At 42.2% G+C, this 25,442-nt stretch overlaps 4 protein-coding genes, 1 long non-coding RNA gene and 1 other non-coding gene across 6 annotated transcripts; 3 read left to right on the top strand and 3 right to left on the bottom strand.

Annotated features, from left to right (window-relative positions):
* Positions 1 to 470: 470 nt before the first annotated feature.
* Positions 471 to 1,454, top strand: LOC124193768 (cuticle protein 18.7-like). Its single transcript, XM_046587729.1, has 2 exons — positions 471 to 598; positions 688 to 1,454. Exons 1-2 carry the CDS (start codon positions 587 to 589, stop codon positions 1,306 to 1,308), a joined length of 633 nt encoding a protein of 210 aa, XP_046443685.1. The 5' UTR covers positions 471 to 586; the 3' UTR covers positions 1,309 to 1,454.
* Positions 1,455 to 4,977: 3,523 nt separating this feature from the next.
* LOC124193937 lies at positions 4,978 to 14,858 on the top strand. The gene is given in 17 exon segments (XM_046587914.1): positions 4,978 to 5,300; positions 7,449 to 7,574; positions 8,134 to 8,229; positions 8,232 to 8,316; positions 9,089 to 9,408; positions 9,809 to 10,070; positions 10,177 to 10,527; positions 10,621 to 10,824; positions 10,923 to 11,215; positions 11,282 to 11,491; positions 11,562 to 11,763; positions 11,848 to 11,943; positions 12,023 to 12,243; positions 12,306 to 13,965; positions 14,066 to 14,171; positions 14,288 to 14,408; positions 14,498 to 14,858. Coding segments are annotated over 17 exon segments (4,878 nt in total). The 5' UTR covers positions 4,978 to 5,021; the 3' UTR covers positions 14,744 to 14,858.
* A 1,295-nt stretch (positions 14,859 to 16,153) lies between these two features.
* On the bottom strand, positions 16,154 to 16,239 carry Trnar-ucu. The gene is given in 2 exon segments: positions 16,154 to 16,189; positions 16,203 to 16,239. It is a non-coding gene; the product is annotated as a tRNA-Arg (tRNA).
* A 491-nt stretch (positions 16,240 to 16,730) lies between these two features.
* LOC124193653 (4-coumarate--CoA ligase 3-like) lies at positions 16,731 to 19,547 on the bottom strand. The gene is made up of 8 exons (XM_046587576.1): positions 19,181 to 19,547; positions 18,885 to 19,092; positions 18,610 to 18,809; positions 18,472 to 18,523; positions 18,312 to 18,407; positions 18,088 to 18,242; positions 17,502 to 18,008; positions 16,731 to 17,426 (listed from the first exon to the last, which is right to left on the bottom strand). The coding sequence occupies exons 1-8, from the start codon at positions 19,448 to 19,450 to the stop codon at positions 17,136 to 17,138; spliced, it is 1,779 nt and encodes a 592-aa protein (XP_046443532.1). The 5' UTR covers positions 19,451 to 19,547; the 3' UTR covers positions 16,731 to 17,135.
* Positions 19,548 to 21,125: 1,578 nt separating this feature from the next.
* On the bottom strand, positions 21,126 to 24,171 carry LOC124193772 (cytochrome P450 3A16-like). Its single transcript, XM_046587733.1, has 13 exons — positions 24,031 to 24,171; positions 23,837 to 23,933; positions 23,599 to 23,748; positions 23,409 to 23,525; positions 23,250 to 23,338; positions 23,024 to 23,175; positions 22,820 to 22,935; positions 22,611 to 22,730; positions 22,240 to 22,371; positions 22,085 to 22,173; positions 21,880 to 22,017; positions 21,642 to 21,804; positions 21,126 to 21,557 (listed from the first exon to the last, which is right to left on the bottom strand). The coding sequence occupies exons 1-13, from the start codon at positions 24,102 to 24,104 to the stop codon at positions 21,435 to 21,437; spliced, it is 1,560 nt and encodes a 519-aa protein (XP_046443689.1). The 5' UTR covers positions 24,105 to 24,171; the 3' UTR covers positions 21,126 to 21,434.
* Positions 23,390 to 24,689, top strand: LOC124193773. The gene is made up of 3 exons (XR_006874478.1): positions 23,390 to 23,532; positions 23,624 to 24,331; positions 24,393 to 24,689. It is a non-coding gene; the product is annotated as an uncharacterized LOC124193773 (long non-coding RNA).
* Positions 24,690 to 25,442: the final 753 nt, after the last annotated feature.

Genomic DNA, 25,442 nt, shown 5'->3' with positions numbered 1-25,442 from the left:
GATTTGGCTAAAGTAAATCAGGAAAATTCAGCCAGTTTTGAGTTATCCAAATGAACGTAAATATTTCGTCTCCATACTAACAACGCGTTATCGTTCGCGCATGCCAAAAATTCTTTTAATATCACGTACAAATGTCAAACACTTTTCACTTTTCGTCGTTTCGGATTGATGTCAGCAAAAAACTTTTGTTACCTGGTCACATTTGGGTTGTTCGAGGTCACCTCATTTTGGTTGGACAGGTGTTTTTTGACGTTTTAGTGATGTCAACTAAAAGATACCAGACGAACTCCACCCAAAAATAGAAAACTAAAACATCAAAACAGTATAGAATATCGTCTATGTAGTATTAAAAAAAATTATTGAGAAATCGGATGAAACAGCCATCGAAAAAAAAGAGAGGGAGGCGGGATTATTGGCCAAAAAAAGAATGCCAGTATGCGGAAGAAGTGATGCGTTTCCAATAAGAACCTTGCTCGCGGGAAGCAACAACGCAAATAACCACCAAGTATATAAAGCCCCTTTGCCTCTTTAATTTTCGTTAATTCAGCTCCAAATTACTCCGGCTAACAATCACAAGCGAATCGACATGAAAATCTATGTAAGTTCATTATTTCCCTTTGATTCAATTTATATGTCAAGTTCAACTATGAGTGGTTTTATATACATTTCATTCCTTATTCAATTTAGATCCTCGCCGTTTTTCTTGCCTTGGCCTGCGCCGTCTCTGCCCAGATCCCGGCCGGTTGGAACTACAACCCGTACCTTTACTTCCCTTACTCCGCTCTCCAGCCTCCGGCACAGGAGACCGCCGAAGTAGCAGCTGCTCGGGCCGCTCACTTGGCAGCCCACGCCGCCGCCCGCGGTAAAAGATCCGTCGAAGACACCCCTGAAGTGAAGGCCGCCACCATCGAACATTACCGGGCCTACAACGCCGCTGCTACCGCCAACGGAATGCTGATGGCCTTCTTGCCTGCCCGTTATGCAAATATGCCGTTTGCTATGCCTCAGCCAGTCCAGGAGACTCCTGAAGTTGCCGCTGCCCGTCGAGCTCACTTGGCCGCTCACGCTTTGGCCGCCGCTCGTGGCAAACGATCGGTTCAAGACACCCCTGAAGTGATGGCCGCCACCATCGAGCATTACCGGGCATACAACGCCGCCGCTGCTGCCAATGGAATCGTGGCCTACCTGCCCGCCAGATTCACCAACATGCCTTGGGCTATGACTCAGCAAGTTCAGGAGACCCCCGAAGTGGCCGCAGCTCGTCGCGCTCATATGGCCGCTCATGCTTTGGCCGCTGCCCGAGGTTAATATACGGTTATCTTTGAAAAATCACGGAGAGCAAAGTCTGCAGATTGTCTTAGCTACTCGAAAGCCACCTGAAAACTTTGAATTATCCCTCATGATTATGAATTTTACAATTGGAAAAAATAAACCGTACGCTTCTTTTTCATAAATAGAGTTTTATACATTTATTCGTGTTATGATGATAAGGTCTCACATTTACAATTTTCCTATATAATTCGACATTTTTTTAAGGTTAATATTACAACATTACGATAACAACTTTGACAAATGGGTTGGATTAATTTTTTTTGTTTAATTTAATTTAATATCCCACGTAAAAACATCTCCTGCGAAGTTGTTGATATGAAATACTCCTACCAAAATGTATTAGGCTATTAGCATGCGAGGACAATGTTTTAAAAAATTATGTGTTCCATGAAGGAATACCAAAAAACTTTTAAAATGATAAAAAGGAATTGTCAGAAGTGGGATTTGAACCCACGCCTTCTATCGAAGACCAGAATTCTGTTCAACCGGGATACCCGGCAAGCTGTGAGCTTGAGTCTGGCGCCTTAGACCGCTCGGCCATCCTGACATACTTCATGTTTAAAAAGTAAGAAATGCGTTCAAAAACTAAATCATTTGCTATTGGCAAATTAAAAAGAATTAATTATTTTCATTTATCGTTTATTACGTTTTCTAATGAGTAAACTTAAAACGTGCCCCATTGCGCACAACTACATACTACACTTAGACTAAGTTATGTCTTTGATCTTTTTTGAAGTGAATTAAATTTCAGCCGAAAATTTTGTGCATTTTGTCACGCATTGCCTTGTTTTAGAAGCGCAGAATAAGGTCTGATAAACACAAAATTAACGCACACGTAATCGGATGAAGACAATAATATTTCAAAATAGCTCCCTTTACTGATCAGACGAAATACCCAGTTATGTCTACTCAATTATCCAGACATGCAGTCCTAACGATGGCGGTTTTCCGAATTTAAAATTACTACGTTAATCGTAAACTACGTAAAATAAATTGAAATTTGTCGGTTTTAATGAGTTAAAGCTGATTCAGTTAAACTAACCAGAAAATGAGTAAAAACTCTAACGTTAATCGACAAAAATGTCCTGGGAATTCACTTGCAGGAGCCTCCAGGATCGTCCTTGTCTACATAAGATCTCGGTTAGTCATGAAGTTTCACAGATTAGTTTACACGGATTCCTGAAATTCCACAAACGATAAATCAAATAAAGCAATGTCTACTAATAAAGAAGAAACCGGTACTGCCAGTCCCAGCGACGTTCGGAAGTACGATGACGGTACTTGTGCTATTTGTCTGAGTTCGCATGTCAACAAAGCGACCCCGGACTGCGGTCATGTCTTTTGTTTCCGATGCTTGATTGACTGGTGCCAGATAAAGCTAGAATGTCCAACTTGCAAGCAACCTTTCCAGAACTTTCGTCACGACATCCAGATTCGACCGACTTGCGAACAGATCTACACCCCCGATCCTCCTCTCGTTCCTGCAGACCAACAGCCAACGCCAGAGGTTCTCAACATAACTTTCCTGGACGGAGGGGAGCTTCAAACGTGGGTTGTTCGAACTCCCAATAGGATGATTGTGCTACTGATGCCACCGTTAACCCACGAAAGATTGCATCACGATACCAACTTCCAAACATGGTTCTTTAATTACCTAAATAGCCAACTGAACATCAACATTGTGGGCATGGTCTGGCCTTAATTGAGACACGTAGCTTATAGACAGGACATGTCAGTTCAAAAGTGTTACATTTATCATTCGATGAGAATCTGAAATACAAAATTGTCTTAAATAATAATGTTTTCATATTTTCATGAATTACCACAAAGTTACTAAGCAAATCTCAAATCTGCATGGTAAAAGACTAAAAGTGCACTCTTTTACTGTGGGCTGTGGGCCTAAGTCTACTCCATTTCATTATTACTTTTTCACATTATCCATATATAATAAAACAGCAAGCTTTTGGGGGAGGAGCCTGTGTCTGTCACGGACATTTTTGGGGGAGGAGCCTGTGTCTGTGTCAACACAGGCTCCTCCCCCAAAATGGAACATGCCCAAACATGCCCATCACCACCAGATGTCGTCGCCGTGATGACGCAATCTTTGATGATACAGCATCACCACCAGATGTCTATAGCATCGCCGTGATAATCTTAAAGTAAAGTACTGGGCAGATTTCCCATGCTTAAATCTATTACGGGCAGATGATTAAGCTACAGAAAAGCGAATAGCAAAAGAGTTCGAATTTACGCTAGACAAAAGTTCCCCGGATTTGAACGGGGCTCAGGTTACTCGTTCTTGCTATATTCTCCTAATAGTCTTACTTCCTACACTCCTACTTACTAGATTCAATTATAAGTACTTAAAAAATGTAATTCAATTCATTTTGAAAACGTGGCGTAGCCTATGTATGGCATGCCGTGGGGACAATCTGTTTACTTATTTATACGCTTCAAATGTAAGCTTAAATTTTAAAAATTTAAAGAATACTTATTTAAATATCAAAGTAAATGCTTAATTACGCCACCTATCAGTGAATATACATACTCAAACGGGCAATAGCTGTATTTAGGTATTGTTCACTATTCTGCGGAATGTCGCAGGAGCACAAATCGAACAAGTCCTTCAAACTTTGATTTCATTTACCGTCGTAAAATTACGAGTTATAATTCGCCAGCCAGTTCGAAACGAGCATACCCAACGTGTGACCTATTAACATGGGAACGTATTTCAAATGGTAAATTGCACATCAGATTGAAGATAAAGATACGACGACAAATAGTCATTCCGTTTGTCACTTGTCCATGTTAAGTCTCATCGATTGAAGATACAAGTAGTTACACACACACAATCGGCATCAGGCGGAACGCCATCAACTTCAAAATATGTACAACATTTCGGCATTTGCCACTAAGTTTGATTTTCTCTTCAAAAGTATTGAATTCGTTCGTTCGTTCGTTCGTTCGTTGGTCGGGTGAAACAAAAAAAGGAATGGGGAGGATAGAAGGGCGTTCTCTCCGCCGGGATTTAGCGCAGCAGAAACACACACACACACACACACACAGGAAAATGGCAATCAACTTCCCTTTCGTTCGGGCGGTCGTGAACCTTGTTGTGTTGCTCGTCTTCCGTCGTCGTCTTTTGTTTTTATTCTGGAATTTTATTTCCCTTTTTCTTCTTGTCTTTCCTTGTGCGTGTTGTGCAGATAAAGACAGACGCCGAGGCTTTGATGCGTAAGTATTTCTTCGTCAAAAAGGAAATGTCAAATTGTGTGACGGACGGTGTGTGCCCAACCAGCCGGCAACCGAACGCCGAGCGTGTTTTATTTTCATCCTTTTTTCCTCTTTTCACGTTCACCAGCGGGAGGATTTTGATGTGTGTCACATGATTCTTATTTAGTTAACGAAATAGAGGGGAAAATGAGAGCAAAAGAAAGCTGTGACAGCTCCCATTTTTTGAGCCAAGTTGTCGTTGTACACTTACGGATGAGGGCCCGCACTCGGCATGTCTTGACACTTTCTCTCTTCTTCTCGTTCTCCAGGCAAACAAGTGAAATGAATCCGGAGAGAGCTGTCGCCGCCACCGTCCAGTGAAGTCCAGGCTGCCCAAACAACCCGCACGACTCTCGACAAATCGAAGAAGAAGAAGAAAACGAGCAACAATCATCGCCAATAGAAAAATTAGGAGAATGATGATGATGGAGGAGAATAGCAGCATCAAATCGGCCGTGTCGTCGATGGTGCTGGGCAGCAGCAGCGGCGGCGGCATCGCGGCTGGAGGCGAATCGGCCGCTGGCTCTGAAATAATTCCGCATCATCAGCAGCTGCAACACGATCCTGCTGTCAATGCGACGACCGTGTCCGTCCGCATTTACGTGCCGGAACTCAATGTCCAGAAGGTGATCCACTTTCATCGCGAAGAGCTCGTCTGGAATGTCAAACAACAATGTTTGGCCAGCCTGCCTAAAGTGAGTGCCCAGCCAACTTTGGCTATAACTATTAATTAGCCCCCATCACAAATGACTTGTTTGTCGACATCTCTTACTACTTACTCAGTTGTGTGTTAGAAACTTTTGGGCTCATTTCGTCTAGTTGACTCGTTTGAACTGGTTACCAGGTTTCGTCACTTTTCTTTGACGCCCGTCAAATTGTGACGTTGTTTTTTTTTTTTTTTAATGATTTTTCATTCGACCCATTTCAAACCAGGATGTTATATATGTGTCGTCGTGTGTCGTCAATTATGTAGTGTTTTAGTTTTCTTATTGTTTCATTTGCGTCGCCGGGCAGTTATTGTCCAATCCAATTGGCTATTTGTGTGTTTTTTTTTACTTTCGCACGGGGGCCGTTAATATCATCAGCTTTGTTGTTTGTTTGTTGTGTTTGACTGGTTTGGTTTATGGGTGAGGAGGGGGGGATCCCTGTGTGATATAACGCGATACCAGGGGGAAATGGAGGGAGAGTCTATATAGTCGTACGACGATGTGCCGCCCATCAATTTCTTTAATTAGCTCGCCCTGGAAATCGAGCGAGACGGACTCGTTTATTGAAACAATAAACCCCGCTGAGAAAGAGCTAAAGCCAAAAAAAGAAGCGCTAGCTTTTCTCTCTCACCCGATTCACGCAGCTCTCCAGCAGCTCACTCCGACTCACGATAGCCTTTTTTTTGTTTTAATGCTCTACGGCCAGCAGGTGGAACAAGAAGAAGAAGAAGAAGAAGAAAGAAGGTCACGGAATCTTCTAGAAAGGTTCACACAAATTGTTGCACAGCAAAAGGCGATATGCGTCGATGATTTTCGGTCTGAACCGAATTCCCGGTTTCATTTCCAACCATTTTTGGCTCTTCGTCTATTATTATTATAACCGTTTATTATCTTTTCGGCCATATAGACTTTTTTCTTTTTACTTCTTATCAGCCCATCTATTTGAATATTATTACTCGGGTGTATAGTATTACTGATATTCTTTTTCTTATTTTTAATTTAATATGTGTTTTTTTTTTATATTTTTTGTTTTTATGTTTTGGTTGGTTGTTTGAAATTTTTTCGTCTTCGACCTGCTGGTGATGTCTGTCCGTTGTTGTGTGCTACCGGGATTATTAAAAAAAAACCACTCCCGGTCCCTATATACCTCTCAAAAATTGTTAACAAACTAACAGGTGGCCTCTTGGTATCGGGTAAGAGGTGTTCTACTAACTTTGTTATTTTTATTTTTGTTTTTTTCCAACTTTGATTGTTTTTCTTCTTCTGTCTTTATTTTTCACTGTCCTTGGGTGGGGATGAAATCGAATCACGCTACACACACGCTGTTGCCATGACACCGCCCCAGTCTTGCATTATAATGAGAAATGCACGGCATCCCACCATATTGTATTTAGCCAAGGTGGTCGGTTGCATGTTGTTTATTTTTTACCTCAGCATTGGCCATGATCTTATACTCTCTTCTCTAGTCCTGATTGCAATCCAACTCTCTTACGTACTGCGCTAGGATTTATCGATGCGGATGCTAATGAAATGAGATCCTCCCCGAGTTGCCAATTGATTGTCGTGCCCAGGCGGCCGCGCCTCTTTTATTTTTTCTCGAGAAAAAGAAAAGAAAAATGGACACGAAATCGACGAAGCGGAGAATTTTGTTTATTTTCATTTTCCAACCAGAAAATGAAAAATGAAATCAGAATAATGAGCTTGTTCACCGCATGATATAATACTGTGGCGCAAGGGCAGCACGCTTGTGTTACGTGTGCGCTCGACGTGAACCTTTTCCCGTAAACCATGACGAAGCTTTATATACATACTTGTGTACAACTTCCAAATATTTCTTTTTCGTCTTCTTCTTCCTTGTTTCGTCCTTGTTTGATCGAAGAATGCGGCGAGAGCATTGTGCCGGCGGATCTCTCTTGTGGATCCGCGTGTGGGATTTTGATGGCTCACTTGTTGTTGTTGTTGTTGTTGTTACCGTAGGTAGATCTTTTTTTGGAAACAAAAAAATCACCCATGCAACAACAACCCACAACCACACGAATCAACTTTTTTTTAATTTTTATTTGACTGTTTTCCACTTATCTTATTTTTTTTTTAAATAAAATTATATTTTATTTTGTAATTTTAATTTTTTTAAAGGAGCTGAAGGAAAGTTTCAACTATGGACTGTTTTATCCGCCGTCAAACGGCCGGGCCGGCAAATTTCTCGACGAAGAACGCCCCCTGTCGGATTATCCTTTTAACGGACCTGGCGGCTACCTTGAGGTAGATAAACATTCATTAATAGGCGAAATGCATTAAGTGCGGTTAGGTATACTACTTGTCCGTCCAGCGAGATCCTCTCTGCTCTCGCTGCTGCTGGGCAGTAAAAACGTTCGCGGAAAACGAGAATGACATCAGCCCCGTTAATGAGCTGAGCGCTCATTTTGTTGTTTTTTTTTTTTAGTTTATGACGACCATTACGATCAAAAAAGAGAAAAATGCTGAACCATTTTCCAAAATTTATTGCGCCGTTGCCGTGATTAGACGGTTGACTCCTAACGGCCAGGGATCGTCTTTTTTCTCCCGAATCACAGCAGCAGCAGACGGTTCAAAAACGTCTAATGAGTTTTCGAGAAAAAACCGGACAGTGTATACGAGCGAGCGAGAGAAACAGTTGTTAATAATGGATACCTAGTACATACACCCTTAATGTTAGTCATTAAGAAACGCGTTCGCCGGACGCACTTGTAACGGTTCTCTCTTTCGCCATCTCAACTTGATAATAATCACATCAAAGGAGATCAACTTAAAATAACAAAAAAAACATTATTTCGATGTACAGTTGAAGTACAAGAGGCGTGTGTACAAGATGCTGCATCTGGACGAGAAGCAACTGCGTTCGCTGCACACACGCGTCAACTTGCGTCGCTTCTTCGACTATACGTGACCAGCGGCCAAACGGAGAAGATTACCAAAATGTGTGCCAAAGGGCTGGATCCCAACATTCACTGTCAGGAGACGGGCGGTAAGTTTTGTCTTCTTCTTCTGTTTTTCTCGGTATATCATTCGGATGAGGTAGAAAATTTCCCATTTAACTGTCATTCACTTTTTTCCATCCGATGGCGTTGGAGCAACGAATTGGGAGGAGAAAAATAGTTGTGTGGTTGGTAGTACACGTGATTTTATAAGTCCCGTGACTCTTTGGGGGCCATGTCCTCTTCTCTATTCCCTCGTGATCCTATTACGAATTGTGTGTGTTCAAAAAGAACGCGCATTTGACATTCCCCCCGTCGCTTTTCGTGGACTAGAAATTGGTTCTGTCGTTAAGGGGATATTTATATAACTATTTCTTTTCTTTCTTTTTTCTATATGTACCTGTCGAACTGAATAAAATGGCGTAGAAAATAGAATTTCTGGGAAGAATGAATGGGAGAGCTGGTAGGCCATTTGGAAATCCTCACGTGAATTGAAACAAAAAATTAATGTGTCGATCTATTCCTTGGAGAGTGTGTGCACAGCAAGAGAGATGTATATAAAATGTAATAAAATTATGCATTCCTGGGTTGTGAAATGGCCAAGAGTTATTTGGCCGTTGATGGCGCTGCGATCAGTCATATTTTCCCCCTGACGTTTACGCAGAAATTTCAAACGCCCACATTTTTCCTGGTAAAAACCTGTTTTGAGTGACATGCCCTGGGTTTTTCTCGACTGACGATTTCCATTTGACAGTTTCGTCACAATTTGCATCAAATATATTTTTATTTTCGTCATACTTATTCAATGATTATCGTGTACAGAGACCCCACTGACGTTGGCTGCAGTTTCATCTCGCCCCGGGTCACTACTTCTGGCCCTGGTTGGTGGCGGTGCATTGATCGATTACCGAACGAGATGCGGATCGACCGCCTTGCACAGGGCCTCTGAGAAGAGCAGCATAGAAGCTGTGAGAACTCTTCTGGACCTGGGGGCCTCCCCTAATGTTTGTGATGCCAAAGGTCTGACTCCTCTGTGGACCGCAGTGTCAGCCAAAGCCTCTCCAATGTTATGCCAGGCACTCCTTCATGATTACTCCATCCACGGTGTGCAAGATGCTCAGGGATGGCATGAAGTCCACCAGGTTTGTCTTTGCATATTACGTCTGTAACATCCTCGAGCTCTGAATGGGTGGCAGCATGACAATTATTGACATTTTCCACCACATACCATTGCATTAAGGTTTCATGTGATATTTATGTGCTCTCACATTCTTGAAAGTAGTTGTGGAGTTGCAGACTTGGCTGAGCAGTTGCAAACTTTCTCGCAATCAAAAATAAGGTGTAGAACTGGCATGTTCACATGCATCAACTTGTGATTGCGACAAAACGCCATTTGTAATAAAGATAGTCGTACATTTTTAATGGGGTTCGTTTCTGGTTAGTTATCCGGAAAATGACGAAACGAGGAATTTCACGGAATGCGCCGTAATAACTCAACTCTCAACCAAAAGGAGAATCTCAACATTCTTTTTTGAATTTCAGGCCTGCCGTAATGGACTCGTCTAGCATTTGGAGAACCTGCTGTTTTACGGAGCCGACATGAACGCCAAGAATGCGTCGGGCAACACGCCCCTCCACGTCTGTGCTGTGGACAATCAGGAAGCGTGCGCACGACTGCTGCTCTTCCGGGGGGCCGATCGCGAAGCCCTTAACTACGCCAATCAGACACCCTACCAGGTGGCGGTAATTGCCGGCAACCTGGAGTTAGCCGCTCTTATCCATCGGTTTAGAGGCGAGGATGTCGGTAAGTCGTCATCGGCAATATAAACCCGTCCGACACTTTCCGCTCGTAAAAAACGTCATACTTGACTTTTAAAAAATGTTTTGCTCTTGTTTACGACTGACTGTAGTGGCATTCAAGGAAACTCCATCGTTCAATCCCCGTCGGCGAAAGTCTGGCGTACTACTGTCGATGAGGCATTCGATGTCGTCGAATGCCATGATGCTGGACGCGTCTTCCATCGCTTCGTCGTCGACGACCGGATCGAGCAGCACGCCCAGCCCGACGTTGGTGTACAGCTCGCTGACTAGCAGGTCGATGAATCGCCGCCAGCAGCAGCAACCCTCCCCGTCGCCTTCCAGCACTGACCGCTGGCTGGAATCGAATCCCATGTGCATGAGCACCGTGTCTGTGCGCAGCGATACGGGTAGCTCCTCTTCTTGTACGGCTGAAAGCGAAGATAATGGAAGCAGTTTGACTGGTAATGACCGGCCTGCTGGGCCTTATTGTTTTGATTATTTATCTTTGCATGACTCAAATCTCTCTCTCTCGTTTTTCCTATGACCTCGTGCAGACAAAATCAGCGTGGACCAATGCGACATTGTCAGTGATAGCTCGGGCGTTGGCACGTCCAACAGTGGAAGCGGCGGAAGCTACGATGCAAATACCCCGTCTGAGCACTCGCTGGTCCTACCAGGCATGACAGTCGTCTGCACGGAGGCGTACAGTTGCAAGGAAGCCAACCATCTCAACTTGCAACCGGGGGATATTATTGAAGGTAACGTACTACCTGCTTATTATTAGCAGTTCAATGGGCTGGAAATTCGAGAAACTCGACAATGACGAACCAATTTTTTAAATATCACCATTATTTAGTGACGGGATCAACAGACTGTGGGCTGTTGGAGGGCTGGTTAAGGGGAGACAGTGGCTATTTTCCTCCCAGTTGCGTGCAAGAAGTCAGGTTGCGCAATCCGGCCGCTATCGCAGCGGCTCGACATCATCCCAGCCCGGCTGTCATCTCCAAAGCTACGGGTGTGCCAAATATGGGCATGACCCTGCCTGTGCCGGTTCCCGTTTTGCAACTGGGAAAGACCATAGAAGCCAGAGCTGCCGGTCGCCGAGAAATGACTGCACAAAATTACGGAACGACTCCACGGATGAAGTCTCTGTAAGTATCGGTTGATAAGTTTTATACCAGTCAAACTTAAAACTGACGACTTGTTTGGTTTTAGGTACAGCGAACCGCGGGCTGTCATCCTATAATAAAGCATAAGGGCCAGAGAGGATTTGGTTTCGTGCTGCGCGGTGCAAAGACAATGACGGGCATGAAGGATTTCAACCCTATTCAGAATCGAGTTCCGGCTTTACAGTATTTGGATAGTGTCGAAGCTGGCAGTGTAGCCGACCGAGCCGGACTTCAGCCTGGCGATTTCATTCTGGCTGTGAGTTTCTTTGAATTGCTCCATCGAGTTCGAATTTATTTATTTTTTTCCTTTTTTTTTTTTACATCAGATCAATGGAGAAGATTTGGCCAAGGCTTCGCACAAAACTGTGGTCGATTGTATCCGTCGTTCGGGTAATTTGGTTCAGCTGACTATCTGCTCCGCCACCGTCCAACCTGTCAACCAATCAGTCAGCCAATCAGTCAGCGAATATGCTTTAACAGTCCCCAACAGTAGTCGACAGTATTCAACACTTCTTCGAAAGTTACCCGGTAACGTACTGCCACTACTTTGTAATCGGAAATTGCAAGTCTCTTGGACGACGACGTCTTTATCGATTTTCTTCTCGTTTGCAGGGCGGCCCCCACAACCACCGAAACGAGATCCCCGGACGACGCTAAGTGTCGGTCGCGCCCGTGCTCGCTCGATGGTTGTAGCACTCAACGATATGGGTATACACGACGACCAAGATGCTTGAAATCAATACCAACAAATCGGTTAACGTTCTCCTTTTTATCGTGTGTGTGATAGAATCTTCTCAATCGAGTACGGAGACGGCGGAAGATATCTATTCCAATTCGTCTTCGTCAAGGACAGCTTCGATTCGCTCGCGTTCAGGATCTGGGCGTGTTTCAACCACCGATCTGGAAAGATTATCTATCGCGACTGCTGTCAGCCCTCCAGCGCCACCAGCGGAGAACAACCGGTCACCCCGTGTTTACGCCAGTGTGGCTGAAATGAAGCGCATGAGAGTAAAGCTTTTCTTCTTTTATTACACTGAAATGATGAAATTATTGCATTTGGGTTTGTCCAGAAGCAGAAGACGTCGGCAGAGCTGTTGAAACTACACAAGGAATTCCACAGCACACCGGAATTGTGTTGGGAACAGCAGCAAAATGGCGAGGTGATGACTTCTTCTTGGACAGCAGAAGTCGAAATTCCACCGGATGTTCCATCGGCGAAAGATTGGCGAAAGAGTCAGAGCCAGGAGAACGTCTACGGCATGGAGCTGCAGGCTCACAATCAACGCAATTCGCGTCGCTCCTGGGCTCCTGGAAATGCTGCCTCCAAACCGGGAGGGCCACGCCATTCCGGCGTCCGTTATCACGGCTCTTGGCAGAACATTGAGGATTCCTACCAGCAGTCGGAAGACGACGACGATGGAGATGAGACGGAAGAAGAGGAGGAGGATGGCGATGACGACGGAGAAGACGCAACTACTCCGATCGCCGATCAATTGAATTTGTTGGGGAATCGCGACTACCGCGCCGTTAAGCCGTGCCGTCCGATTTACTCGACCGGCAATTGCAATACTCTTCCAAAAAGAGCAGGCAGTCCGCATTGTACGGCTCCTCCGCCAAATCATCCGCCGCCACCTCCACCTCCGCCGTCTCAGGTTGTCCGAGTTGACGTTACCAAAGCTCACAGCGAATATGCCGCCGTCGCTGCGGCCGGTGGCGACCGTCCTACGACTCCAGTCATGTCCAGCTTCCGACCCAGTGACAATGCCAAGCTCTACGTCCTGCCGGAAGATATGAAAAACGTCGGCTACATGACACTCCGCCCGACCGCATCCAAGAAAATGACGAACGTCCAGTCTTCCATGACTGGATCACCTCCATCTTCGGCAGCTTCACGATCCAAGAGTTTACCGCCACGCAGTTCCCGTCCCAATGTCCAGGTCAAATCGGCGAAAAACGAAGAGCCGCGCGTCAGCGTGACTGTCAATTCTACTCCGCTGATACCCGATCCGGACTATGACAGCGAAGAAGAAGCTGCCCAGAATGGTCTGGCAGCAGGCAAAGCATCGCGGATGATGGTTGCCCACAGCACGGCGGCCGACAACGAACCTCCTCGTACGAAGCTCCTGATTGAAATCAAACCGCAATCTCAGCCGATTGAAATCAAACAAACGAATCCGCCCAGGCAGCCACAACGGGTCGAAGTCGAAGGGCGAAAGTCGGAAGGCAATCGAGCAAGTTTGCCCAAGTCGCAGAGCTTTTGCGCCGACATTCTTAAGGCCAAGTCTTTGTTGAAGAACTCTCAATCGTTTCCTGAAGAGCTCAGCGATCAACTTGTTCAAGATTCCTATTGCGAAGACGCCTACGTCACTTTCGTGCCGGTCAACGGCAGCAGCAGCCAGTCGGAGGAGTCGCAATACGGACACACTAAAAACGGCCGCCGAACCGGAACGCTGACTCGCCACGCCGTTTCATTGATTCAACTGCCGCCGCCGGTCGAAAACGGAGAGCCGGACATGGAAGACAGATTGCAGTCTCAACAGTCTGATATGGCCGTCGAACAGGATTCGGTCAGCACCATATCGACGTTGAGTTCGCTTTCGACCAGCACCAACTCTTCGGAGCGGGACGACGCTACGATCCTGGAGAACCACAAACCGGTCAAGAAGATCAACGGTCATTGGCGGGAGGCGGGGGCGCCGTCGTCGTCTGAACACCAAACGACGTCCGACGGTGAGCGAACGATTGAAGAAAGTCTGCAACTGATCCGAAAACACGTTGACGAGTTGAGAATTATTAGGGCAATTAAATTAAATTATTGAAAAATTATTAGGGCGCAAAGTGGACAAGAAAAATTCGATGATCCACACGTCCAAGAAATGGATGAGAAAAGCTTTTGCTATCCAGTCAGTAGCCAAGGCTCAGAAACGTTTTCACAGGTAAATCGGTTGGGTTCAGCCCAGATTGATCAAATCTTGCATGAAATGTCTTTCATAGCTGACCAAAATTCATTTCCCACGTTGGTTAGCAATTTCTTATGCTTTTTTTTTTTCAGGGCCCGTAACAGACAGCTCAAATACACGCCAGAGCATATGCACTGTACATCTTTGTTTTGGAATCCACTGACACCTCAAGGCAAAGGTCTGCTGGCCATTCAGTCCGTCTCTCAAGTTCAGGTACAATTCCCTAAATGTTTGATTGAAATTTGTCTTCAAAGTAATTTTCATTGTGATTTGTTTCTTGCTTTGGCATAGTCTGGATTTAGGCTGGATTTCGATTTGGACAAGTCGACTCAGATTGTCAAGAAACTCAAATTAGTCGACACGCCGTTACAGATTTACCGCAAAACGGCCTTCATCTAGGGCATATAAATATCGTATATAATATAAATATAAATACCGTATACGGTATTTGGCGAGCGTCCTTTGGCCACTTCCTTTTTTATGCGACTATTTTTCAAGAATGTACTGTATTGGAGAAAATAACTTGTTGGACCCATCTAGATTGTTAAGATGTTCACTGCTTGCTGATTAAATTTTTATAACACCACACCTGGCTTGCCCTATAACACGCCACCACAAACTCCATTTGAGATCAGAGATCAATAAATATTACTATCTAGCGTATATTTGTTTACATTCTCGTTACAAAAGAAGGTCAGAAAAGTACAAATAAAATTGGCGTAGGTAAATTACTGCTGTATCAATTTAATCGTGACATGATATTGGGTCAGTGCGCAATATGCGGCAATATGTTTTATCCGAGCAATATGTTTTAAGTGCTTTGACCGTCAGTCCCAGTGAATTACCATGCAAATATATCTACGCAGTTACCGTGGAAACCAATTTCTCAAGTAGCGCAACACATGCATGCAGCATGATATTAATAATAAACTTTGTGATCCAACCGATCCAACCGGGGTATGTCGGTTTGTCAATTGCCACACTTTTTCAGTTTTCATACCTCATGCAATGTATAGCGTGACTATTGACTTCGCATATAACTGCTGCTCAGCTATAAGCAAAATATAAACGTTATATAGCTTGTTATTATAGAGGAAGCCCAGGATGGTCGTAACAAAAGTGGTCCCTACTGTCGTTCCAGTCGTCCCTCCCCATAACATTTCTTGGTGTTTGAAACCTCTGCTGTTTATGTGGATGCGCGTTTTAGGGATAGAACTCGATCCTACTAGCAATCCATATCGTCAAATTACTTACAATTACGGTCTTGTAATGTTATTATTATGTCAGTGCTGGGCTAGCCTCAGCTTAACTGCTAATTACTTTAAATTTTCCACGTCTATACCGAACATGCAACCGAAGAATTCGAAGCGTTGCGATTCCATTCAATTCCATTCCATTCGAAGAACCCGTCATTATGTACAGTAATTTATTACCACGGCCATAAGTGGATATATGACAGAAAAAGATTCACCTTTTTGCTTTCTGGAATCATTTCCTCGTTCCGTGTAAATGAGAGTTATGCTAGTTCGGGTTCTGAAGTTCTTGAATCTCTAATTGAAAATCTTTCAGTTTCGTACTGGGCTGGGCTCTCGGCTGGGCTGCCTAGTTAGACCACATGCGACCACATGTTATCATATGCTTTTGATCTATTTTAATTTTTGATTGATGATTATCAGTCAATCAGCACTGAATCAACTTTGAGTCTCAGACACCAGACACAAAAAGTTGGATGCGATCCACAATTTTATCATTTTTAGTCAGATAAAGCAATGAAAGTCCTTGAGAGGATGAGAGTCAGGGCGAGGTCGATCGACAGTTTTCTTATTTTGATGTATTACAAAATGGGACTGTTATAGATATTATCATGTTCCAACAACGAAAAATCTCATATTACTTAAATATAATGCAAATAAATGTTATATCAACTCCTTAGTGGAATTGATTATTGAAAATTTAATTAATCGAGGCGGGATTCGAACCCGCAATTTTCGGATGTCTGTAATCTGATAGAAGTCCGACGCCTTATCCATTAGGCCACACGATCTTACTGATTAGTATTAAAGAAAATTAATACCGAGTATTTAAACCATGGCCAAATGACTGTAAAATCTGTTTTCCTTTTCTCCTAAATCAGACTAGGATTTTCTTTCGATTTAGTGCTTCCAAAATGTTATGACCATCGTAAATGGTAAAACTCGACGCCACAATTGACAAGATAATTCACATTGAATTTCACACGTCATGCGTGTTATTTTTGGGGATCGCAAGAAATGAGAAAAAATGTGCCGTTAACTAATTGTGTTAAAGTCCAACCAGGAAAATACTACCGGTTAAGTCAATCATAACATTTCTTATCAATAACAACCCGCTAACTTTAGCGCATGCACAAAAATTTAACTAACAAGCCAACCAATGTCAAATATGCCGGTATACTCTTGACTCTACTTTCATTTTTATGTCAGAGTGAAACTTGATCACGTTGTTCACGTTTGGGCTCTTCGAGGTCAGCAATATCGAATATGCTTACATGCTCAGTTTGGTTTGACGGTTGTTGCTTGTATATTGATTCATGGTGTCCACTGAAATACTCAAATCCAATGATACAAGCCGGATAAGATACAAGTCCCAAATAAAAGAAAAAGAAGAAAAATAAAATAAGAAAGCATGGCTCAAGGTATGGGAAGCGAATAAAAGGATACGCGGTCGTAAAATGATCGTAAGCATTTTTTAAATCAAAACATTCACAAGCATTCAATCTCTAGCAGATTAGAAATAATTATTGAAAATAAAATACAGACATTGGTATTATAGTGACATCTATAGTACATAAATGAAATAACAATGTATAGATGGAGAATGAGCAACAAAATATTACGCGCGCATGACAAATTAATCAGATATTTTTCTCTTGACTTGAATTATTACAAAAAAAACATTTTTTTACTTGGCTTGAGCATATTGACTCCTCAATTCACGTCGGAGAACCTTGCCCAGGTTGTTTTTTGGCAGAGCATCGCAGAACTCGATTCCGCCTTTAATTTGTTTGTGGGACGAGACCTTGGAGTCGACGTATGTCCGAATTTCAGCGTCGCTGACCGACTCCATTCCTGGTTTCCTGACGACGTAGGCTCGAGGAAGTTCTCCGGCGTGTTCATCGGGGATTCCAATCACGGCGGCTTCCATTACAGCCGGATGCCCGGAAAGGATATCTTCAAGCTCAGCTGGAGCAACCTAATAAGAGAGGAATATTTCCGTTATTTCAATTCTTTTTTTAAATCTTTTCCAAGAGAAAAATTAAAAATTGACCTGGAATCCTTTGACTTTGATGAGTTCCTTGAGGCGATCGACGATGTAGAAGTTGCCGCCTTTGTCGTAGTAGGCGACATCGCCAGAGCGGAGCCATCCGTCTTCGCCAATCATTTCCTTGGTGGCTTGCGGGTTGTTCCAATATCCTTTCATGACTTGCGGACCAGTCATGTAAAGTTCACCTTGTTGATTAGGGCCGAGCGTTTTGCCGCTCTCCAAGTCGACGATTTTGGCTTTTGTCCTCGAAATGAGACGTCCGCAAGAACCCAAATGGTCGTTGTTTAACGGAGTCTGCATCGCCCCGGGTGACATCTCCGTAAGTCCGTAACCTTCTTGAACGAGTAGGTCGGGCTTGTTGAATTTCCCCAGAAGGTTGTTGGCTGTTTGCGCTCCAAGCGGGGCTGCCGAGCTGAAAAGGGTGTGAACCCGTTCAAAATTTTCCATTTTGAGGGCCGGATGTTTGATGAACAGCTGGGCCAGAGTCGGCACGATATGCAACAATGTTGGCTATGTAAGCGGATAAAAAAAAATAATGATAATAATGAAACGATTACGCAAGCATATTAGGCAGCAGCGGGATACATACTTTGTGATCTTCAATAGCTTTCAGGTAGCTCGGCACATCCAAGCGGGGCAGAGTCACCAATTTTGCTCCTAAATCGAAGCCGATGTTCAATATTCCAGTAACCCCGTAAGAGTGGAAGAATGGCAATAGGCAAATGTGGATTTCTTGGTGTTCGTCTTGAAAATGACATTAATTTTTTTTTAATTTTATAATTCAATCGATTGAAATTAAACGCGATTTATTACCTGTAGCCATTTGATTTTTGGAGGTCCCTGGATGAATATTTTGTGAAACGTTGACACCTACATTGGCGTGAGTGAGCATCACGCTTTTAGGCAGTCCTGTTCAATCAGTAAGGAAAAGTTGAAAAAAATGTGAAAATGTTGTTTTCTCAGTCGAACTTACCAGTGGTACCACTGGAATGTGGAAGTATGAACGTATCCTCTTGAACGTTGATCTGAAAAAATGTTCGTCACTAGCTTGTTAAATTCAACGTTCCGAAAAGTGATATCGATCTTCCACAATAAATATTGTCAAACTTACATCTACGTTATCGTTGAACAGATCGCCGGAATCCTGAAGCATTTGTTGAAAGCAGACGAATCCTTCCTGCGGAGGACCGAGTAAGATCACTTGGCGGACTGAAGGGCACATCTGAGCCACTTTTTGGAGCATCTCGGCCATTGGGGCGACACCAAATAAAACACTGGCTCCAACAGATGTCAACTGGCGAGCAATTTCCTCTGAAATAATTAAAAAAAGAAATTAGAAGGTAAAATAAATGTGATTGGCATTTTTGCATCAAGACAAAACAATACCTGGAGTAAAAGTAGGATTTACAAGGGCGACGGGCATTCCGACACTGGCAGCTCCTAGGAGAGCGACGGGGAATTCGGGAACGTTGGGCGAAATGATCGCCATCACGTCGCCTTTTTTGTATCCGGCTCGTGTCAAAGCACTCCCGCATTTTCGGATGAGGTGGCCCAGCATCTCGTATGTGTATTTGCGTCCGGTCACTCCGCATTCCTGCGAATCAAATGCAAAGTCAAATAATAAAATACTCGCCAGCAATTTCGAAACAGAATTAGATTGGGAATGAATTGTATATACATACCAAAGCGATTTTGTTGCTGTATTTGCTTGCGTTTTGGAAATATCTCTGCACCAAAGTCAAGCCGTGTAGTTCGCAATCGCTGTGAGGTGAAGTGACGATATTTTTGTCAATTTTGCCGGCCAGATCGGTCGCTGATGTCTGCTGATTGTACGCCGGAGCCAGCTGATGACTCAGAGCCATTGGTTGGCTGTTGATGCTGGCCACAATGCATGCCCGTTTGTTGGCAAACAAGGTAGCTCTCTGGAGGGAGGATCTCAGGTGCGATGCCATTTTGTCTTCAAAATTTTCCGCAAGTGGTTTTTATTATATAGAAATTTTTTTTTTCTGGTTTACTAAGCGGTTTGGACAAACTATGTATTAAAAGCTCGGTACAGCCTGTGCCTGTTTATATAGGGAATCGTTTAAGCGATAAAACACTGACTCTGCTGACGCAGGAGGATATTTGACTTATGTTGACATAGTATAGATATTATACATGAAGCTACATTCACACTTTTTCGGTTTTCCCAAGTTTTTTGGGGCCTATAAATCCTAAACACGAGCTGCCACTGATAGTGACGGGAGCAATCCGTACGTAGGTAATATATTTGTTTGATTAATTTCTCTTGCAAGAAGTCCGTTGTTTGAATTGATATATAATTTGGAGGTCGTCTGAGTGACACTGTGTCAACATTACTAGCTGTACAATGTTCACTTTGCCTTTTGTAAAGTTGGTGATAATTGATAATACTTTCATATTCTAAACCAAATAACTGAGTTTGAACATGGCACAGAGATATTTAGCAATAAGAACAAATATTTATAATCAATTCAGTCAGCTCTTCATCAAACAACAAAAAAGAAGGTCTTAAAAAATTGAACGACAGTTCATGATGAACGAAAACTGAAATGTATTACGTGCGTTTCTCAGCAATATTCACTTAAATTTTTTCTCCGAGAATGTTGTAGCCTACGTTCGTCACCATTTTATCTCGCATTTTATATTATAGCTATACTCAAGGTTAGGTAGTGCGATATCCCGTTCGAGTGCTGATAATTTGTTTATTTCCACAATTAGGGTCACTATTGGAGAGCAAGCAAATCGCGCTATTTGTCTCGATATACGCATTTGTATATTAATATAACGTCATCATCCGTCCCAAGGTTACATGGGGAAAACCGGATGTGTATATAGCGTGCAGTTGAATTTCTTCACCATTTTATTGGATTTTCCCACTTTGAAAGTATCAATCCCCTATATAATGGCTGGGTGGGAAAACCGCTCCAGAGAGAGCACTGAGTTTATCTCATTCAAGAGATGATAACGATGAAAACACGACAGTTTGATTACAAGGGCTCGGCATAAAAATCCGTCGTTTTGTATCGGGTGTGTGCGGGTGTGTGTGTCTGTTTAACATTCGGAAATATTATTTGCCGTCGAATTTTCGGAATTTTCTAGGCCTAATACTGTATTGCTGCATGTGTGAATCACCTTGTAATAACCCAACATAATCAATCATATCCTGTTATTGTTGAAATTATTTAACCAATTGCATAAAGACATCGAGTATAGCCTTACTAAACATGAACTATCACTTCCGTAATATAGCTGATGTGCTGGTTTTTATTTTTCGATAATTAATGGGCGGGCCCTTGGATGCCGCTAGACATTGGCAGCCCATTCAAAGAGCGCGCTATTAGCTTATCAGTGCTGTGCGTAGTTTATATAAAACACAAGACATCTATGTGTCCTTATGAGAGTTTGGTGATCATTGCCACTGGAAATTTTGAAAAGGAAAATTGAATATTGCTCATCAGCGCTAATTAATTTTGACATCGTGTTTTCAAATACATTAAAGAAATTCAAAATGAAAATTCTCCATAGAAATATACAGAACTATTTTAGGTTGTGGTAAAGAAATGGTTTAAGGAGTGGTTCGTGACACGAATGAAGGTTAGACAAAGATTTTCCAGAGATTTGTATTCCAAGGTATTTTAAAGAGAGTCTCACGCAAGATAGTTTAATTTTTCATTATGTTTTTGGTTTTTTTCATTGCGAGTTAATTGTCCTTCTGTATAGAGCCAATGTCCAGTAATGATAATATAATAATTAAAAAAAACCTTTTTCATATTAGGGCTAGTTCTGTATGCATAGAAGAACTTTGCCGAGAAAAATACCCCTAATGATTCGTCGTCACTTTATTATAACCCTATTAACATCTTTACTTGAGACCATGCAAAAATCGTACGGCGAGATCAAATTAAAAATATGAATTTATTTTTTTTCAGTTTCGGCGGTTTGCTGGGGTTCCGCTAAAGTTGGGCGACGCTCAATTCCAACGATAGCGTTGACGGGCTGCGTCACTTGAATGAATCCTTTGTCGAATTGCATCTTTTCCTAATTTATAGAAAGACATTTTTGCCATCAATAGGCTACTGAATTTCTTTTGCCATTTAGCGCCATTCGGTGAAATTAATGTACCGGTGTTTCACGGACACGGAAGAAGCGGAACTGACTGACGATTGTGCACAAAGCTATTTTGATTTCTTCCATGGCAAATCGCATGCCGACACAGTTACGAGGCCCCATTCCAAACGGAAGAAAAGTGTACGGGTCACGTTCAGCTTTGTTATCGGCGCTCCACCTGTGTCAGAGATAGTACACATGGTAACAATAATGGTAAAAAAAAAAATAACACGTTTCTTTGTTGATATAGTACCTATCGGGATTAAATGTTTCGGGATCCGGATAACTGTCCGGGTCGTAATGGAGAGCAAACGACGGCACGGTAATCATGGTTCCTTTCTTGATTTCGATACCGTTGTAAGTGACGTCTTTGTTACATTCCCTCTCCACTCTGTTTTATTAAACTGGAAATAAGTAAAATTGAAAAATTGAAAATTGTATAATTTGTCTTTTATTACCTTGGAACTGGTGGGTAGACCCGGAGCACTTCGTTGATGACCTGGTCGATGTACGGAAAGTCAATCAGTATGTCGTGATTGACTTCTCCCTTTAGTAGAATAACCTGTATTATTTTAGGTTTATCTTTGAAACAAATAGTGCTTGGCATAATTACAGAAATTTTCAATTTATTCGTGATTTCTTGGTGTAATCTGTTTTGAATTTCCGGATTTAAAGCGAGAAGAAAAATTATGTTGGTCAACGTAGTGGCTGTCGTGTCGAAGCCGGCCAGCAAGAAGAGAACCGACTATAATATGAATTATAATATTTTAAAATTAAGCGTCAATTTCCATTGGGTAGGTTACCATAAGAACAGCTTATTAATTAATAACCCTGAATTCCCTGTTATTTTAACTAATAACGCCTCTAATTAACCGGCACTTTGAGTTTGTGCAACTTAACTCCTATCTCAACTAGACATAGAGATCAGTGGTCGCTATGCGTTCGTTGGTAACATTATTCGTGGAAAAAAAAATAATGTACTACCTGAGCGATAACAATCTCGTTGATTTCTTCGCTACTCCACTTTGGTACAGACTTGCCGTCAACCTCTTTCGTGTAGTCGGTGATAGTTTCCGTGGCTGCTTCGACAAAATCCTTATATTTCTACACTCAACGGCAGACAAATGAAATAGATTTATTGACTCTTACTTCTCGTTTTATTTCTACATGTTGGAATGAAAAATGTTAATTACCTGTTCCGACTCCTTACGCTCTTTGATCAAGTTCTCTAGTAGTCTAATGAAGAATTGGAATCCCTCTGTGAGGAAGACGCGCTCGCCCAATAATGGAATCAACTTCGGATAAATAACTGCATTATTCAAAACAAACGTTATTAGTAAAGTCAACTCTGCTTATGGTAAATCCAATTTTAATTTGATAAGGAAAAAATAGCTCACATGGAATAACAGCTAGTGGAGTTTTGTTGACCGGAGGGTTAAAGATGGCTTTGGCTTTCGTCATAAAAGGATCGTCCTTCTCACCTAAACTGTCGATCGTCATCCCAAAAGCGCATCGAGCGATCACGTCCATAGTGAACGCACTAAATTGACTGTCAATTCAATTAGCAAAAAACATCTCTAATTCATGTTTATGCTAAACTATATTATTATAATAACAGCATACATTTTAGCGTCCAGTTTTCCTTGACTTGTTGCGATGTTATCGAACTTGATGGCCATTCGATCGGCACAGTTTTTTATCAAGACGGACATCTATAATGTTCAAAAATCAGTGATAATATACGAAAATGCGCGAAAATGTTTGAGATTCAAATGGACTAACCCGCTTAATTTTTCCCGTGGTGAATGCCGGTGTGATGGATGAACGGATGTCCTTCCACTCCTGACCGCGAGCGCTGCTAACCATCCGACGAACCACTTTACTTTCGAACGTAATATTCTGAAAGGTAAATCAAATGTGATGTAAGACATTTGGCAAATGTGAGACCATGAATTTTTTTTAAATACTATACCCGACGATTGGTGAAATGATCAAAGTCTTTGACGAAGATGGCCTTGATGAACTCGGGATCGGTGACCCACAGACTGGGATTGCTGCCGTCAAAATATCCAAAAATCTTGCCGTATTTTTTCACCAAATTTCGATCGTGATCAGGTAAACTCTAAAATTCATTCGAATTTTAATTTTTTGTTCTAAGAGTCATTAATGATAAAGATTACAGTTTAATTTGAGAATGAGATATTTCTTACCACTCTCCAAATGCCCCAGAGATTTCCAAAAATCGGAATAGGTTTGGGGCCGGGAATACCACGTTCAGAGAAATAAGTGAACGTTGAGGTCATGTATCTGCACACATTACATAGATTTAAATAAAAAAACGTAACAATTATTATAAAAAATAAGGGCTATGGCCATACAGGATAGGTTAAAAGATGAAATATACCTATAGAGAAGAAACAAAACCAACGAGGCGACAAATAGCGTAGAGAGGATGGAGGAAAAAGCGTCGCTGTCCATCACGATAGCCTAAATCTAAACAACTATAACTGCTGTAACTCTTTCAACAACAACAAGAATCACGCATGTACAATGTGGGTTCTCGCTTTCTTGCGCTCTTATAAATAAGGCGGGAGACCTCAGATTTTGTTGACGAAAAACTAAAAATGGATACACGCACTGAATCGCAAAGAATTTCTGTTTGATTAGCTCCTTTACTCGCTCAACTTTGGAGTTTGATCTAGCATGTATTATATACGACAGTTGTGAAGCGGTATATCAGTTGAACTAAAGTCTATATTGTACTAGCCTATATCTTACTTCCAGCGTTGCTGACCGGGAAAACGACGGGTGTGTTTGCTCATTATCTACTTAAACGTTTACTTGAATATAAATAAAATGACCCTTGGCTGTTATTAAATTTTCTTTTCATCCTCCACATACAGTATACTTTTATATTATGACGGAGCATTGCAACACGTATTGCGTGAAAAATATTTAGTGAAGAATTACCACCCTTTGCGCTCCTTATTATATAATTCCTATTACAAGCGAGAATTATAATCTTAATACGAGTTTTACGATAACATTTTTGTGGTATTAGATAGGGGGCCCCCAGATTTGAATCGGGGAGAACCCGATCTGCAGTCGGAAGCTCTACCACTGAGCTATACCCCCATTGGATAAGCTAACTCTCCCTGATTTGAGCACTTCTGATGATGATCTAGTTAAAATTGAAAATTTGTGACAATAATGATTAATAACTCGTGGCAAATTATGGATAATTTACTGTATCACCCTTTCGTGATTTTCCAAACGAATCGATCAGGACACATATTGGTCCATCGAACGATGGCCAACTTGTTTCACGATGCAACCAGACTTGTCGTTTGATCACCAAAAAGAGATCAATCGCTCGTTCATTGATAATTCCCAAAATCTGATCAATCGCTCGCTCATCGCTCACTGAAATAGAAGTGATCAATCGATCGTTCAATTCGATCACTTTTCGATCACAACATTTAGAAATTTTCTGTTTACTTTTGTATTAGTGTCCTTCAAAGTTAGAATTTTTAAATAAAACCCAGTGAATTGCAGTGAACTTTTTTTTCGATGTTTTTGCGGGACTATCGATCCAACAACGGCAGCATTCCCCGTTTAATTAAAAAAAAACTAGGATTTCAAAGTTGAGATTTTTTACAACTAATTTCCCAATGAGGCCTCCCATCAATTCGACAGATCCTTCCCTCTCCAGTCTCCACTTCATTCAGAGGAAGAGTATCTTTTATGATAAAGTTCTAAAAATCGAAGTAGTCGAGTGCCATAGTCGAGTGTTATTGACTTCAATTACTTCAGCCA

Source organism: Daphnia pulex, chromosome 5 (genome assembly GCF_021134715.1).
Source record: "Daphnia pulex isolate KAP4 chromosome 5, ASM2113471v1".
Classification (NCBI taxonomy): Eukaryota; Metazoa; Arthropoda; class Branchiopoda; order Diplostraca; family Daphniidae; genus Daphnia; species Daphnia pulex.
This window is presented reverse-complemented; position numbering and strand designations above follow the sequence as displayed.

What these genes read in the sequence shown, in the direction of transcription:
- LOC124193772 (XM_046587733.1), bottom strand. Translation starts at nt 24,104, where the DNA reads ATGGACAGCGACGCTTTTTCCTCCATCCTCTCTACGCTATTTGTCGCC. An exon ending in GTTTTGTTTCTTCTCTATAG is followed by an intron (nt 23,934 to 24,030) that starts GTATATTTCATC and finishes TAATGTGTGCAG; the next exon opens with ATACATGACCTCAACGTTCA. An exon ending in GAAACATTTAATCCCGATAG is followed by an intron (nt 21,805 to 21,879) that starts GTACTATATCAA and finishes TCTCTGACACAG; the next exon opens with GTGGAGCGCCGATAACAAAG.
- LOC124193653 (XM_046587576.1), bottom strand. Translation starts at nt 19,450, where the DNA reads ATGGCATCGCACCTGAGATCCTCCCTCCAGAGAGCTACCTTGTTTGCC. An exon ending in AAATCCTACTTTTACTCCAG is followed by an intron (nt 18,810 to 18,884) that starts GTATTGTTTTGT and finishes TAATTATTTCAG; the next exon opens with AGGAAATTGCTCGCCAGTTG. An exon ending in CAAAAATCAAATGGCTACAG is followed by an intron (nt 18,243 to 18,311) that starts GTAATAAATCGC and finishes GTCATTTTCAAG; the next exon opens with ACGAACACCAAGAAATCCAC.